This window comes from Barbus barbus, assembly GCF_936440315.1.
Source record: "Barbus barbus genome assembly, chromosome: 15".
Taxonomy (NCBI): Eukaryota; Metazoa; Chordata; class Actinopteri; order Cypriniformes; family Cyprinidae; genus Barbus; species Barbus barbus.
Window position 1 is genome coordinate 23153340 of NC_136743.1, and position 18751 is coordinate 23172090.

The 18751-nt window shown below is 36.8% G+C and overlaps 1 protein-coding gene across 1 annotated transcript; it reads left to right on the forward strand.

Annotated features, from left to right (window-relative positions):
• Positions 1-1048: 1048 nt before the first annotated feature.
• LOC306881719 (acyl-coenzyme A thioesterase 11-like) lies at positions 1049-18184 on the forward strand. The gene is made up of 16 exons (XM_079435949.1): positions 1049-1226; positions 1960-2167; positions 7437-7506; positions 7825-7885; positions 8333-8434; positions 8717-8864; positions 9356-9506; positions 10497-10616; positions 10725-10863; positions 10985-11040; positions 13227-13293; positions 13655-13738; positions 13820-13953; positions 15468-15599; positions 16996-17122; positions 17198-18184. Exons 2-16 carry the CDS (start codon positions 1984-1986, stop codon positions 17354-17356), a joined length of 1734 nt encoding a protein of 577 aa, XP_079292075.1. The 5' UTR covers positions 1049-1226; positions 1960-1983; the 3' UTR covers positions 17357-18184.
• The last annotated feature ends 567 nt before the right edge of the window (positions 18185-18751 follow it).

Consider the following 18751-nt stretch of genomic DNA (forward strand, 5'->3'; position numbering starts at 1 on the left):
CTCTATCCCGCGCATACCATAGAAATTTAATTTCTGGAGATCTTAAAAAAAGGTAACAAAAAGCCTTAAATTTACCATAGACCATAAATAGTTAAATAAAATTTTACCAATAGGCCTAAATAGTTAAATAAAATTCCTTCCTTTATATTTGTTGATATTTGTGTTTTGAAAAGGAGGACAGACTGCATAGGGCCCAGAGGTTAAAGGGGGGCCAGAATGGGGGTCCAGAAAACTCAGTGAAGGGGTGTACCATGGGTCAAAGAAGAACACGGTCCACTCTGACAAGGAGCAGTTCTAGACCCTTTTTAGATTGTCATTGACTTTTTTTGTTTGTTCAATTTGCACACTGAAAATGGGTTGGAGCTCTTATTTTTGAACTCTCAAAGTGCACCGAATAAATGGATTTAAATGTAAAATGTATAAAATTTTCAATATAACGGATCTATGCATTTATTGCATTAATAATGTCACTCACGGCTCTTAATTAAGTAACTTATTGCTTTAATAAGTATTTGTGTATATTTACTGAAGAAGGTGGTACATGATCTTGGTAAGCGGTTTGACAAAATCAAATATTTTTCATAATGCTCATTCAGATATGCTAATCCAGCACAAATTGGTTCATGAGATGTCACCAAAATGAAGCATTTGAACCTAAAAACTGAAAAAGGTCCACTTTTGAAAAAAAAGAATCCCCCCTTCCACTAGGCTGGCTACGGGCCTGTATATATATATAGCTATATATATATATATATATATATATATTCTTAAAATAAATATTTCTGTACTACTGTTCTGATTGTAAACGTTACCAATTATGCTAACAAAACTTCGTTAACTCTCGACTCTATTTGAAGCGCTGTCCTGTTCTTTTAAAGACTTGTTGCGCCACCTGTCGGAACGGCAGGTGTCAAAACATCCCATGCTGTTTGCAGACACGATTGTTATGTTTGCAGTATGTTGTTGTTTTTACGTGAGAAGGATCCTAAAATAAGTATCCTAAGAAGAGTGTTGTGAACTTTACAGAACATATGTAAACATGAGACACGGGGCGGGGTCTTAGGCTACTTATTAGTGAACACTATATGCGCGCGACTGAAGAGGGATTTTCGCTGACTTCCCATGCGTGAAGATCTTCCGTGAACGCTTGAGTCTGTCACTGGAGTTATAGTCTTGCGAGAAAGGTTGCCGTGTTGAATCTAACCAGACTGTCTAGGCAGATCGCGGTAAGGGCGTGAAGGATACTTTATATCTAAACATCAAGCCATGTCGCCGCTTAAACTTGTTTTCGATGCTGTTCTTGATACTCATTCAACAACTGCACGTCTATTCACTTCATTGTAAACGCGCTGCACAGAAACGCAAGTGCACATAACATCTATTCTTATGTTGAAATAAATTTGAAGACAAATCTCACTGGCACAGGAATGCATTGAAGATGTTGTCATTAAAATGTAGGGTGTTAACGTTAAGGAGTGTCACAGAGATTACTGAAGGTTGCGCAATATTCAACAGTAATAAGTAGTTACCAGACTGAAAGTACAACGTTGAGATGTGCAATTACATGTGGTAAAATTCACAATCATACCTCGTGATGTTTAGTTTGCTGGCAAATGCATTTAAAATGTAAATAATAATAATAATAATGATAATAATAATAGTAATAATACAGATAATAAAATATAAAATATTTTAAAAAGTGGACCTAGGTCTAGTCAGTGTTTTAGACAATGTTAAAGTGCATTCTATTTGTTTATTGTTTTGTTCATATTAATGAGAATTTTGGATGCAAAATGTATTTTTAGGCCTCCATTATATATATATATATATATATATATAAGTAGATTTAAGATTTAATCTCAACATTTTAAGTGAGGCTAAATGGTCCTTTATGAGACTGCTGTATTCAAAGCAAAACTCCAATTTCTAATATTAGCATTGAATATTATTTGCTCTCAGCTGCTGAATCTTCATCCTATCAGTATGGCATCAGAGTCCCATCATAAAGAGAATCTGCATAACCTTCATCTGGAGGATGAAAGACAGCATCGCAACCCTTCAGAGGTGAAGATGAGCCAGATAGTGCTGCCCTGCCATGCAAACCACTGCGGAGAGCTGAGCATCGGACAGCTGCTCAAATGGATGGACTGCACAGCATGTCTGTCTGGTGAGTTTGCACTATGAATGAGACAAAGCACTTTTAACCTACATTGTAAAGGCTCCAAAATACTCTATGTAAGGATATTTGTACTTAAGTACAAATTAAGCAAAATAATCTACTTCGTTACATTTAAATCATAGTTCGTTACTGAGTACGCAATAAAAGTCCTGATATCTGAAGCGGGAGAAGCTGCCGCTTGCAGCAGCAGCTTTTGAAGAGCTGATCGGACAGTGAGGGAGCTCAGCGTAACTGGAGTCAAAGTTTGGAGAAACAAACTACATGGTAGTGTTATCATAAATATTTATATTTTGATACCGATACTGAAATATCTGACACGGTTCCATTACTCATTTTCCTCAGTATCTACCGTTTATAGCCTGCCCTACACCGATACAAGCTGTCTCGCTCTCTCCTCTCCAACAGTGAGTTTGACATGCATCCGCCTCCTGTCAGTTACAGAGTCTGAATCTGAATATCCGCGGCGGATTGCAGGTATTCGGCATAATTTTAATAATTTACACGCAAATGTGTGGAGCGATTTATTGCAAAATGAGAACACAGTCATGTAATCGCAGAAAACCTGATGCAAGCTCTCAAATAGGCCTAACTTATACAAATTCCTGCCTGTCCTTTCACTCCGATATTGCTTGTGCGCATTCAGACTGGGCAATCGTGATCTCTCCGTGCTTTTATAGTAGAAATTATTTATCTTTGCTCCTAGATTAAACTTTGTCAAAAGTTATCATTCAGAACAGATCCACGCCTGACCGATGAAAATGCTACTGGAAATTTTATTGACTGTAAGTGAAATGCACCAGAAAGTTATCAATATGAAAAATGGAACTTTAATTTCCTTACCATGTAAGTTTATGCTAGAAATATTTAGGAATGGGATATTTGTATGATTTGTACATGTAAATAGCCTAGTTTGTCTAACTGCATCACTACATTGTACAGACATTACAGGTCAAAGCCATCTAATGTTCAGTTTATCTAAACAAATAACATATATGGCTCTTAAATCATTGCTTATAAAAATTCAGTGTTGTCATATTTCGAATACCTCAACTGAATTGAGGTCATTTGTTTTAGAATTTTATTACTGACTGTGTATTTGTCTTTTTTTGTAAATTCAGTTCAGTTTGAAATCAAATTTGAAATCAGCTTATTTGCTGTAAGCTTTTGCAACAAAGTTACCCTATTTTAAAGACACATACACAGAATGAGCAAATGTTTAAGATTGAGATTTTTGTAATGGCAATGTTTATACTGTATGTAGGCTATGTAAATAAAAGCCTATATTAAAATCTGTTAATCATATAAAGTGAACGTGTATTTTTAGGAAGACTTGGATTAAACCACTCAAAGCTTGAAATAATGCTTGCCTTGAAAAAATGGATGGACAAAACAATTTGAAATATTAAAATATCTATATGGCAGTACAGGCACATCTCAAAAAATTTGAATATCGTGAAAAAGCAAATTTTGTCTTGTAACATTTCAAAATGTGAAACTTTTTATATATTTTAGATTCATTACATGTACAGTAAAACATTTGAAAAGTTTTTTTGTTTTAATTTTGATGATTAGAGTTTACAGCTCATGAAAGTCAAAAATCAGTATCTCAAAATATTAGAATATTTACATTTGAGTTTCAATTAATGACCATCCCTACAGTATAAATTCCGGGTATCTCTTGTTCTTTGAGACCACAATAATGGGGACCACTGCTGACTTGGCAATGATCCAGAAGACGAACATTGACACCCTCCGTAAAGAGGGTAAGTCACAGAGGGTCATTAATGAAAGGTGTGGCTGTTCACAGAGTGCTGTATCAAAGCATATTAAATGCAAAGTTGACTGGAAGGAAGAATTTGGGTAGGAAAAGGTGCACAAGCAACAGGGATGACTGCAAGCTTGAGAATACTGTCAACCAAAGCTGATTCAAACACTTGGGAGAGCTTCACAAGGAGTGGACTGAAGCTGGAGTCAGTGCATCAAGAGTCACCATGCTCAGACGTCTTCAGGAAAAGGGCTACCAAGCCACTTCTGAACCAGAGACAACGTCAGAAGCGTCTTACCTGGGCTGTGGAGAAAAAGAACTGGACTGTTGCTCAGTGGTCCAAACTCCTCTTTTTAGATGAAAGTAAATTTTGCATTTCATTTGGAAATCAAGGTCCCAGAGTCTGGAGAAAGAGTGGAGAGGCACAGAATCCATGTTGCTTGAAGTCCAGTGTGAAGTTTCCACAGTCAGTGATGATTTGGGCTGTCATGTCATCTGCTGGTGTTGGTCCACTGTGTTTTCTGAAGTCCACAGTCAACGCAGCCATCTACCAGGAAATTTTAGAGCACTTCATGCTTCCTTCTGCTGACAAGCTTTATGGAGATGCTGATTTCATTTTCCAGCAGGACTTGGCACCTGCCCACACTGCCAAAGGTACCAAAAGCTGGTTCAATGACCATGGTGTTACTGTGCTTGATTGGCCAGCAAACTCACCTGACCTGAACCCCATAGAGAATCTATGGGGTATTGTCAAGAGGAAGATGAGAGACACCAGACCCAACAATGCAGATGACCTGAAGGCCGCTATCAAAGCAACCTGGGCTTCCATTACACCTGAGCAGTGCCACAGGCTGATTGCCTCCATGCCACGCCGCATTGATGCAGTAATTCATGCAAAAGGAGGCCCAACCAAGTATTGAGTGCATAGAAATTAACATAATTTTCAGAAGCCTGACTTTCTGTTTAAAATATCCTCTTTTTATTGATCTTATGTAATATTCTAATTTTCTGAGACACTGAATTTTGGGTTTTCATTATCTGTAAGCCATAATCATCAAAATTTCAAGAAATAATGGCTTGAAATATTTCACTCTATGTGTAATGAATCTATGTAATATATGGGTTTCACTTTCTGAAATGAGTGACAAAAAATATTTACCTTTTTCATGATATTCTAATTTTTGGAGATGTACCTGTATACAGTATGTGGTAGTTTTGCCAATGATATTAAAAATGTTTGAAGTTGTCATGAAATCAAAAATGACCCTACATACTATTTTACTGCACATTACTAGTCTTGTGGTGAATAATTAAACCGTGCAAGTCAATACACCGGGAAAAAAATTGTCTGCCGTCGTTATATTTAATCAAAAACTGAAAATTTGCTTCTGCTCTGGAATGGCGTTCTCGCTCTAAAGACGTCAGTTTGATGGCTTGGGGAGAATCCTCTTGTTAAGTATGATGTAAGGACTGCAGTTTCTGGGTCCATGTCTCTACTCATTTCACTTGAGAATACTATCTCAACAGCCATTTATGAGCACTATTTAATTAATATTACATATTTAAAAATTTGCTGTGCACACTACAGTCTCCGTTCTCACAGTGCCTCAGACACTAATATTTTAGCTGAATCACTGTCTGGCCATCTGGGTTTTCAGTATGGAGATAAAAGTTAGGGTTATAATTTTTCAGTATTATATGACATCGTGGGTGTAAATTAGCACAGTTTGTTGTTTTCTTGGGCTATCTGGCAGAGCGTTAGGAGCCAGAAGCGAAGATATGAATGAATATTTTTTGATAATTCATTAAATATTGCCGCTAAAAAATAACTAGTAAATAATACTCTTGAGTAGTTTTTGAGACGAGTACTTTGTACTTTAACTTAAGTACGGTTTTGACACCAGTACTTTTACTTGTAATTGAGTATTATTTCAGCAATGTAACAGTACTTGTACTTAAGTACAATTTTCAGTACTCTTTCCACCACTGTGTGTGACTACATGGAGTATGTTCCAGACTGTAAAAACATTACTTGAAATATTGCAATGTGAGATAAATTATTAGGTACATTATTCTTATACAGCACTGTATTTTCCCCATACTGATTTGCTCTTTTTTTATGTATATTTCATGTGAATTGTTTTAGATCCTCATACAAATTGCAACATAGAACAAAGGCAACCAAAGTAAAAGGTTAAATTTGCATTCGGGGGTGTGTGTTTAGGGAGTGGGTTTGGGGGGATGTTGCCTTGGTTGAATTGCAGGGGCCCGATAAGCCCATGTGTTTATCCGTCCTTGGTCACCACCATGCTTGACCATGGGTATAATGTTCTTTTTGGTGTTTGGTTTATCCTATGGACCCCTGTCTTCCAAACAATTCTACTTACAGCTCATTAGCACACAAAATATTCTCCCAAAAGGTTTGAGGATCATCAAGGTGTGTCTTCGCAAAATTCAGATGAGTTTTAATGCTCTTCTGGGTGAGCAGTGGCCTGTGTCTTTTGGAGGGTGGAGTCATGAACAGTGACCTTTACTTATGCAAGAAAGGCCTGGAGTTCCTTCAGTGCTGTCCTTGAGTCTTTTGTGACTTTCAAGATGAATCTTTGCGGTGGTCTTGGAGGAATATTGGAAGGTTAGCCACTTCTGGGAAGGTTTGCTACTTACTGTGCCAATTTTTTCCATCTGAAGATAATGGCTCTTGCTTGGGTTCTTAGGAGTCCAAGAGCCTTGAAATAGCTTTGTAACCGGTCCCAGGTTAAAATATTTCACTCACTTTCTTCCTCATCATTTCTGGAATTTCTTTCACAGTTGGCATTGTGTGTTACTGGGTAAGGCCTTTTAGCCATCTTCATGCTGTTGAAAAAGTTCTGTTGAAAAGTGTATTAACTGAACAGGGCTGTGTTGTAGGCTGTATTCAGGTCTCATGAGGGCGATGTTATGGCACATTATGAGACATGGAGGCTTGATCTTATTGATGATGAGACTTTAATTTTCCCAAAGTCCAAAGGCAGAGCGAAAGTAATATGGATACACAAATAACTCAACTTCCTAAACAGACAAAAAAGACATGAGAGTCAATACAAAAAATAGAAACAACTTTCAAAATTACAATACTCAAAATTGGGTTCTTGCTAGCCAACAACAATATATTGCACAAGTGACAGGGAGCATTCTGTTTGCTTTCTCCTCTCTCAAACCATGACACTGCCTTCCTTAAATAGGGTTGATTGTGCTTCATTAAATAACATTATAATTGAAAGAAAATTGTATTTTGTGTTTACTCAGGTTGCCTTTGATTTATGTTAGGTTTTTTTTCATTTCTGAAATAGTTTAGCTTGAGATATAGCCTATACTTAAACAGAAGAAATCAAGAAGGGGGCAAATACTGTATTCTTTGCACATTACTTGTCAGTCATAAACAGGCAAATCTTTTAAAAATGGTGTGAGATTCATTAGTGTCAAGATGTCTTATTTAATCTGCTTCCATTCCAGCTGAGAGACACGCTGGATGCCCCTGTGTGACAGTTTCTGTTGATGACATCTACTTTGAGCACACCATTGGGTACAAAATAAATATCACTTATATTTTAGATAATTAGAGCCACATCTCTTTTGAAAAACATCCTAACCAGAATGTAATTTCGCCCTTAGGGAGTACTGGCAGTTCTGTCTGGTTAATTGTTCTATTAAACTACTATTATACAGAACACTGTTAATTACTCCAGTTTGTCAGACTGTTAGAATAGCACAGCACCAATCAAATGTAACTTTGATTAGAGAGGAGAGTCTCAGTAATATAAGCTCAATGGAAAACAGTCTCTAATATATCACAAGCTACTTTCATTATCACTTACATTTGAAATACACATATATTTTTCAGTGTTGGACAAGTGGTCAATATTAAGGCCAAAGTCAACAGGGCCTTCAACTCAAGCATGGAGGTAATAGCCACACTTTACATTATAATATGAAACAGTCTCACTTTATTTTATTTGACCAAAGGTTACTCTACTACAACATACAGATGTTTTTGGAGTGGTTTCTACTGTTATGAATGTCACTTCACTTATGTAACACTGAGGTTTTCAGACCTTTTGATGTCAAGGACCCCTTAAAATGATAATTCAACATGGTTTCCAAAGTAAAACAAATAGAGTTTGATTAAAGTGAATCCTTAACATATCTGCAGAATATTTACTTTGTTAACTGGAGATATTTTTCCTGCCTCCTATTAAGAGTACTGAGAATACTGCATTAGAATTATTAGAGTACTGTGTTAGAGTACTATTTATGATAGAGAACCATTTTGAATTCACTTCACATTTATTTGAAGAAATAAAATATGTAGAATAGCAGTTATTCGTGTATGTATTGTGTTTGTGTGTGAGGTGGGGATAGAGGTGAGCTGTGAGGACCTGTACAGTGGCCGTCATTGGAGAGTGTGTCAGGCTTTTGCCACATTTGTCGCCAAACGCACAGATGCAAACAAGGTATGAGAAAACAATGCCATAGGAATGCTTATAATAATAATGTTTATAAATATGCTATGCTCACTTACATCTTAGTTAAAACTGATTTGATCTTTTTGTTATAGCTGTGGAAATAAGGAAACAAAGCAAATGGCATGCAAATAAACAAGGCAGATACAGTTGCTTTCTGCACTAAATTCATCTAAATGCACCAGTCTAAGCATCTAAATGCACAATAACTCTGCACTCATCAATAAATGAGGCAATGTGTAGATAAGAAATCTGTTGGGACTGTAACTGCAGGTGCAGCTGAGGCAGGTTGTGCCCTGCACACACCAAGAACAGGTGGAGCACAGTTTAGCAGCTGAGAGAAGGAGGATGAGACTCATTCACCACGACATCATGCAGGACTTGCTCAACAACAAGACCTTCCAGAGAAGGATCAGTGAGGGTAAGTGTCTTAAGTGATGGAGGCACTTCACTTTTGGTAAAGACACTTTGGAAAAGACAAAAGGCTTTGTGCAAACATTACGCTAAGGCTCACAAACTGAAAGCATATGCATATGTGATAATATCTCAGACAGAGTGAGTTACTTAGCCCTAAAGGGATAGTTCACCCAAAAATTTAAAATCTGTCATCGTTTACACACCCTCATGTATTTAAATCTGAATAACTTTCTGTGGAACACAAAAGAAGATATTTACTGTAGAATCCCCACTTTTTTGTATGAAGAGAGTCATAGAGAAGAAAGTCATTCAGCAGAACAAAATCAGGTGTGGAACAACAAAGTTGAGTAAATGGTGACAGAATTTTCATTTTTAGAGTGAACTCTATGACTCTAAGCTATTGCACCTGTTCTAGACAATAATTTATCTCAAAAATAGTTTTCTCTGAGCATCTGTTTAGCATCTTGAGGAGGTATTTTATTGTTTGTGAGGCAGAGAACCATGACGAAGATGTGGCTTTGCCGACAGAAAGAACAAGAGTGGAAAGTGTCGAGCTGGTACTTCCTCCTCATGCAAATCACCAGGTCAACACATTCGGAGGCCAGATTATGGCCTGGATGGAAAATGTCACTACAATTGCAGCCAGGTGTGTGTCTGCACTCTTGCAAAGTGCATTTTTATACAGCAATTAATATTTACCTTTATTAACCCTTAACGTGCAATAGATCAGGGTTCAAGGTTTGTAATGTTGATACAAACAAGCCTTTCTTAAAAACACAGTGAAATCATTTTGTGCCATTTAGTTAATCTGTGTTGGCTTTGAGGTATATCTATATGCTATGTGCTCCTAAAATATACACAATTAAAGGAATAGTTCACCCAAAAATGAAAATTTACTCATACTCAGGCCAACCGAGATGTAGATGAGTTTGTTTCTTCATCTGAAGAGATTTGGAGAAATTTATCATTACATCACTTGCTCACAAGTGGATTCTCTGCAGTGAAGGTGTGCTGTCAGAATGAGAATTCAAATAGCTGATAAAAAATATCACATTAATCCACAAGTAATCCACACAACTCCAGTCCAACAATAAATGTCTTGAGAAGCAAAAAATCAGTGTGTTTGTAAAACAAATCCATCATTAATATGTTTTTAACTTCAACTTGCTTCTGGCTAAAATATGAGTCCTCTATCCAAAAATATTGCATTCTCCAGTGAAAACATTGTGCTGTCTCAATCAAAAGAGATCACAGATCAAACACCATTTAAAACCAGTCCAGAATACTTTTAAACAAATATGTCGGTGGATTTTGATTTGAGAGAACGACAGGGGATTGCCTTTTTAACTGGAAGAAGCACAGTTATGGATTAGGGACTTGTTATGGATTGTTTTTTTTACAAACACTCATAATTCTTGTATCATTTTGTTGTATCTAAAATAAGAAAGTCTCCCTACTACAACCTGCAACTAACTAGACAAGTAGCAAATAAAATCAACAATATCTTCATTTTTATATAAGGAAGTATGTCAGCACAGGACAGAAAACATCTTGTGCCTTGTGATGGTCTTATTATGAATAAAAAACTAAAGACACACTGGCTTTCTCTTTTTTTTTTTTTTTTTTTTTTTTTTAGTCGTTTATGCAATGCTCATCCAACTCTGAGGGCTATAGACATGTTCCACTTTAGAGGCCCTTCCCAGGTTGGAGATCGTTTGGTTCTAAAGGCCATTGTCAATAACACATTCAAGAACAGGTGGGGTTATATAATCTATCTATCAGTATCTAAAAGATGTATTTAGATTTTAACGACTACACGGTGATGATGTCATATAGCTCATTGGCAGTATCTCTGTTTTTTTAGTATGGAGATAGGTGTCTGTGCAGAAGCCTATCACGGAGATGAACCTCTGAGGCATATTAACAGTGCCTTCATGACATTTGAGGTGCTGGATGAGAAAGGAAGGCCACGTCAACTGCCCCCCATAAAACCTGAACCTCAGTTGAAGAGTCCAGATTTGGTGTTCATAGTGCAAACATTCATGCCAACAGTCACTTGATTGTTAAAGTAAACTGGATATTGTAAAATCTGAATTTTGAATACTATTCTGAATTTTCTGACAGGAGGGACAGAGGAGATATCAGGAGGCCCTTGCCAGGAAGAAGATTCGTCTTGATAGGTAGCAAAACTGGTGCTGGTCCAGTCATAACAAAAGCTCACAATACCATGTGAGAAGAGTCTAATAGGGTCTGGCTGCAGACATGCACTTACATTTTCAGACTTGCAGGCTTTGTCCAAATACCCACACTTGCAGTCTTTGCACTTGACCACTTGACTACTTGTATGACGTATTTCCTGTATTTGGCCCAAGTGTTCAAGTGAGGATGAAGACCACAAGTGTGTGTCGAACTTTTCATTGCCTGAATAGGACACACTTTTAGTGTTGTAAAAATGCAAGTGTTTACATAGTTTTATTTTAATTTTAAATACTTTGCATTTTAAAGTCAACTTCTAAATGTCTGTTCAGTATCCCTATAAGATGACATAATTTTAATTTATGGTGCTTCTAATTAAGTTATAAGCAGTTGCAAATGTACAAAAAATAAATATCACCACTACTCATCTTTGTGCCAATAAAATGTAAAAACACAGTTTTTCTACTAAATTATATGTAATATCTAATTATTATATTAATATTTAACTTACATTGGAAAAGTGTCCATGACCTCTCGTGAGATCTCAACAAAAAGTCTCAATTTATTTCCAGAAAATGATGCATGATGGGATACACTTAGCCTCGAATAGCGCTCCGGAGCGGCATTTAAGATAGTGTGAATTTAGTGTGCCTTAAGGGCACTGCGCTTCGCCGTTTTTAAGACCTGAGACAGTCTTGCGCACTTAGGGTGCTTTCACACTTGGTTCGATTGCCTGGTCCGAACCCGAGTTCGATTGCTCCCCCCTCCCCCTGGACTGCATTCATATTATTTTGTTTGGGTCCGAACCGTGGTTCGTTTGCGTCATCAAGCCAGCAGCTGTTTACCCCGTTGCTTAGTAAATGCATATGATTGGCACTTTTATATCTTTACAGTTTTGAACCGTTCGTTTTGTGTGCTTCAGTGCATAAAGCACTTATGTCTGTCTTATGAATGTAGGCCTACTGCAAATGCTCTAAAGAACGCTGAAGGCAAACAGAAATAAGACATACAGCTGTCTGCTTACAATCCTTACAGTCAGTCACGCTCATCAGGAAAGTGAGTGAAACACATTTTTTTATGAAATAATACGGCATTAATAGCGTTTCACTTCCACGATTTGGTACGATTGCGTTCACATCAGCAGCGAACCGTACTGGAGTTCACTTGAACCGTACCCCAGACCACCCTTTTTAATCGGACTCGGGTACGGTTCGCGGGTGTGGTGCGAGTTCGGAAGACAGCGTTCACATCATCCAAACAAACCGAACTCTGACGTCAATCGAACCCATGTGTGCACCAAAAGTGCTAGTGTGAAAGCACCCTTACTTCCTGTCGCGCGCACGCGCTGTCAAGTGTCCAAGACCTCAAGTGTGGGTATTTGGACAAGCCGCACTCTCAGGCCCCATTTACACTAGTGCGTTTTCGTTTTAAAACGCATAACTTTTGCTATGGCTACGGCTTTCGTTTACACTACTTCGGCGTTTTCGAGATCGAAAACAGAGACTTTTGAAAACACTGCAGACCCCGTTTTAGTTTGAAAACTCTAGGGTTGCGTTTCAGTGTAAATGGACCAAAACGGAGACTTTTGAAAATGATGGCGTGGCTGCCCACATTCACTCTGCGTATCCTTGACGACCATGTAAACAATAACATCATGCTTGTTATTGTACCCATAGATATGTACAGGTAGATTCTCCATTCGACCGCTCCAAGCAAGCAGACGCGTCCGACATCTAAATAATAGGGTATCTACCTACACATATCTATGGTGGTACCTGCATGAATGGTCATGTGACATGCGTTTTCGATAGTTTAAGATAGTGCTATTAAAAGATCAAATTCAATATATATTCTGATATTCTGAAGTAGATCAATATTATAGATAATTATATATTTTTCTTATTAGGCTTAGTTTTTAAGTATTTATTTTGATATGCTAGAAAAATTATTTCTAAAAAAAATTCTAAAATAATATTAAACTTCCAAAATCTATTTAAAAATATAAAATCTAATCAAAAACTAATGCAATTATTTAATGGAATAATTAAATTAATATTGAAATGATATAAAGTAATAGAGAATTTTTCCTGAGCATCATTTAGCTGTATTGCCTGTTGTTCAATTTCTCTCAAAAACATGATTTGCTCATCTGGCCTTTGTTTCTACTCAGGAAGTACATTATCTCATGCAAGCAGACCGAGGTGCCACTGTCTGTCCCATGGGACACCAGTAACCAGGTAACTTTCCCTTCTTCAGAAAATACATGTTATCCAAATGTCTGTTTACCATTACAAGGTCCAAACTTGTGGCACGAATAGGGCTTACGTGTAAAAAAAAAAAAAAAATATCAGGATAGACATCCAAAATAAAGATAAAAAACAGACAAGATATGCAGAATTATGTAAATGTGACTGGTATTAAGAAATGGTTGTACACTGCCATAGTACTATTTCAGTAGTAATTAGATATTTACTATTTATATAATTTGCTTATAGAGTTTACAGTGTGTTTCACTCACATCTACTTTTGAGCAAAATCACTGATAATGTGCAAAAGAGATGAAAAGCACTGATTTTGTAAGGCTATTCTCATTTTCAGGTGTATCTGAGCTACAATAATGTGTCTGCCTTGAAGATGCTTGCAGCCAAAAACAACTGGGACCTCAGCTCAAAGAAGAACAATGTAAGCACTATTCTTCATATGTCAGTTGCACATTATAGAGTTCACACTTTAACATTAGATACCTTGTCTTGCACTGGGCAGGTGAGCCTGTATACAGTGGAGGAGAGTCAGAGTTTGTGTTTCAGGGTGGAGTTTGAGATGGAAATCCCAGCACAAAGAGCCTTCATCCTCCTCTCAGATCTCAGTCGCAGACATAAATGGGACCAACACTATACGTGAGACACTATACATACCACAGTATTATTAGCTACTGTACAGACTCTTTTAATTACAAATGGAATAGGCAAGGCCAGAGATAAATGTCATGCTTATTTGCTCAAAATTAATAAATGTAATACTTTTTTATTCAAAAACTGTTTAGCACAAAAACATAAGAAACGTTTAAAGTAGAAATAACAGTTCAAATGAATTATGGAGACATAAGTTGGTTTTCGATTTTGAAAAGGTTTATGACAGGGCTGCATCTTGTCACCATACTTCAATCTGTAGGCTAAAGCCATATTCCAAAAGGCTAGGGGAGGATAGCATATGGGTAGGTTGAAGAGTAATAAACTGATGACACAACATTGCTGATTGAAACAAAAGAAGGTATGGAACATCTGCACAGAAAAGTCAAAGAATAAGAAGAAAGTTGGGATTAGAACTGAACAAAATCATGTCAGATAACAACGGATAACATCGATAAATTTGAGCTCGATAGAGAAGAAATTGTGATTGTTACGAGTTTTGGGTGCCCTTGTGACCATAGATTCGACTAAGTCTCAATAAATATTACGTCGTTTGACACTATGCAAGTCAGCTATGAAGTCTCTAGACAAATTTTTTTTAAAAGCAAGGACATCAGACCGTAGACAAATTTATAACTAGTTCAGACTGTAATATTCTCAGTTGCCAAGTACGGTTAAACAAAACCAAATTCTTTTTTAATTCTTTAGTCTATCAGGTCACTAAGACTCACACCTGAGTTTTAAAACAAAAAAAAGACACCAAAACTAAATACTGTAAATTTATCAAACCTTTTTTACAAATAAAAATTTAAATTTCTTCATCAGTTCCTCATTATTTTGGAAAGGAATTATGTATGCACATACCTGATAGCCTATGTCAAGTCACTATTATTTTTAAGTGCTTTTAACAATGCAAATTGTGTCAAAGCAGCTTTACATCGGCTTGATATAAAGCTGGGTGACTTTATATCAGCTTTACAGTATTTAGACGGGGAAATAGTTTGTCGAAATAGTGTCATTCTCCTCTGGCCAGACAAAATCAGCAGTTTAAATCTAGGCTAAAGCAGAATCAGATTGTGCAAAGGACTCATCTGGTTCCTGTAGTCTTGTCCCGATGGCCGTCTTGGAGACAGGGTCTTCACTGGGGATCAGTCTCTGGGGCTCATGTAGGTGTCCTGGCTGTAGAGGTCATCTCTAGGTGCTGATCCACCATCTGATCTGGATACAGTCTGGATCTGGGTGGCTACGGTGACCTCGGAATAAGAAAGAAACATTAATATTAACAAGACTAATATTAGCGTAGATGCCATTCTTCTTACGATGTAACAAGTATGGCCATTGTGAGCACTGTTATTACCAATGTTACATTAGTAAGTTGGTCATATCTGTAAATGTATTACATGATCATACTGTATAACATTTTGAAATATCCATTATTCAAAAATGTAAATCCAAATGCCAATTCAAATTGACCTTTACATTTTTTGTATTGTTTTGTGCAGTTTGTGTAAGCTGCTCCTTAGGGTTGATGAGGATGATTTCATCTATCAAGTTGTTACTCCTTCGGTCAGTAAAGGAGGAAAATATCAGGACTTCATTTTACTGGCCTCTAGAAGACCACCCTGTGATAGCGGGTGAGGATGACTATAGCAATTCTAGGTGTGGTATTAAAAGCTAACATTTGCTAACTTTACTTGAAAGTGAAAGAAAAATATTACACCGACAGTTTTTTCTTTATTAGAATTAATATGCACTAATAAACTGTGAACAATAAGACCATGTATGAAGTAAATAAGATAAATGTGTTGCCTTTAAAGAAATAATTTAGCATTACATCACTGCTCACCAGTGCATCCTCTGCAGTGAATGGGTGCTGTCAGAGAAAGGACTTATGCATGTGTTTGTATTTCTTGCAAACACAGCATTTCACTTCGCAAGATATTAACTGATGGACTGGAGTCGTGTGGATTACTTGTGGATTATTGTGATGTTTTTATCCGCTGCTTGGACTTTCATTCTGAAAGCACCCATTCACTGCAGAGAATCCATTGGCGAGAAAGTGATGAAATGCTAAATTTCTCCAAATCTGTTTTGATAAAGAAACAAACTCATCTACATCTTGGATAGCCTAAGTATGAGTAAATTTCCAGCAAATTTTAATTTTTCGGTGATCTGTTCTTTTAAGCACCCATGAGTTTCTCTAAAGGCATATTCACATGTCGAAACTGCAGTTAATGAGGTTCCATCTTGTAAAAAGTGTATACGTTTGTAATTACAAGGTCCGACTTGTACCACCTGACCACTGCAATGGCATGTGGAAACGCATTTAAAATGGCAGTGGCCTTAGCAGCAAAATGTAGTTGAGTTGTTATTTTAATAAGTGGGGCAGTCGTGGCCTAATGAATAGAGAGTCGGACTTGTAACCCGAAGGTCGCAGTTTCGAGTCTCAGGTCCAGCAGGAATTGTCGGTCGGGGGAGAGAATAATCAGCTTTCTCTCTACCTTCAATACCACAACTGAGGTGAGACCCTTGAGCAAGGTACTGAACCCCCAACTGCTCCCCGGGTGCCGCAGCATTGGCTGCCCACTGCTCCGGGTGTGTGTTCACGGTGTGTGTGTGCGCACTTGGATGGGTTAAGTGCAGAGCACAAATTCCAAGTATGGGTCACATGTCACTTCACTTTCACTTAATATAGAAAATATTAAATTTAATAATATTTCTGTTACGAAGATGCAAGAAAAATCTAAAAAAATAACGAAGGACATACAATACAGTTTAATGCAGCTAGCACACAGTTGAATACGTCTAATGCATTTGCATAACAGCTGTTACTTGATGTGTTGTTTTTTTTCTACTGATTACTGAAATCACACAGATTCATTTTGGCATTAATAGTGTTGGCACAGAAACGCATAATCCCGAGTCTGAGGAAGTGAACAGGTCACGGGTTATCATCTAGTAATTACGTCATGGCATGAATGCAGCACAATTATATTTAATATTTACATACAATGTATATTTGTTTTTTAGGGATCCATATGTAATTGCCCTAAGATCTGTTGCTCTACCCTCTCACCCACCCACAGAGGAGTTCCACAGGGGTGAGGTGGTCTGTGCTGGGTTCACCATTTATGAGGTTTCAAAAAGTGTCTCGAAGGTAGTAAAATACTAAATGATGGTCACAATGTATTTCATGCTGATGTGTCTTATAGGTCTCCTGTTTTGCCCTCAGATTTCCTACTATAATCAGGCCAGTCCAGAAGTCCTGCCATACATCTCCACTGACATTGCTGGCCTCTCGTCCAGTTTCTACTCAATATTCTGTGCATGCAGGCAGTACCTACTGGACAACATAATCAGCACATCTGTATTCACCCCTTCTGCATTGTAACTGGCAGCTGCTGGGCTGAACTCATCATGATGTGCTACAACTGATATTTCAGTTTATGCTTTTACAGGGGCCATATATAATATTTTTGTAGTATTTTAAATTTTTTCCCACTTAAGTCTATTAGGGTTAAGCCAGAAATATACAGTACGAGTTCGGATACTCAAGAGGTTGTGAGACACTGCACACGTTACGTTATCAGTTAATTTGATAATTGTGTCAAAGAAACACGGCATGACTGTACTGTATGGCAATCACATGAAGTTTTGCGCTAAACACAGATGTTAAATTTTCAATGTTGCTGCTATTGCTTTGGAAAGAAAAAAAACTTGACTGTGCAAGTTTTAGAGAGAGAAAAGGTCATTTGGTTAAAAAAAGTCATTTGGTTAAAAAAACTGATGTGTCTGTATGATTTGAGAATGGGGAGAACTCTGGTCAAATTCAGGCCGACCCTCTGAATTTTTGTCAACTTGTTTAAAAATTATTGGGAGCACAGGATGTGCTTGTGAGGTACTTGGCTCGATTTGTAAGACTGGATGGGGCAAAATAATACAATAGAAAAAAGATCTTTCTCTGGCATTTTCCTCACTGTTTGCTCAGAACAAATATATTGATTATAATTGAAACTTTGAATTACATGAATTACATTTGCATTCCTTTGCTGACCTTTGTAAGTAAACAGGTTGGTTTTGTATTGTTCTACATGTAAATTACCTCTTTTTATGAGACCTCTTTTTAAGCAAGGCAAGTTTATTTATATAGCACATTTCATGCACAATGGTAATTCAAAGTGTTTTCCATAGAAAAAAACAGTACTCATTAAAAGTATATAAATAAAAATAATAAAATCTTAAAAAATTTTTAATTAATAAATAAATTAAGAAGATTAAAATAAAATTTGCAGTGCAGAAACAGAGTTATTTTTTTATCCACTATAGGGCACCCCTTGTGCTCCGACAGCCATTTTGCAGTGCCAACAGGTTCACATAACATCATGCTGAAATATCTTTAAAAATAAACCTAATTTCTAACACTGGGATCCATCAGAATATTTAAAAAACTTTGTCACTTTAAAAAAAATAATAATTAGAATATTAACATGTCTTTCTTTGCTTTGTCCTGTCTTATAGCAGCATTAATTTGGGCCTAGGAATGTGTATAAAATGACAGTTTTATTGTTTACTAATTCTTTGCCATTATGATTAAACATATGATTCAATATAACAATTGTAAAATTGCAACTGATATGTTAAATGGCCTACTTCTAATGTATGTATGAAAAAAATATATGAAAAAACCCAGAATTAGTTAATAATCAAAATCTATGAAACAATTAATTTATCAAAAATCAATCTTTTTATGTACATTTTCAGGTTTACAATGTACGTTTTACATAAA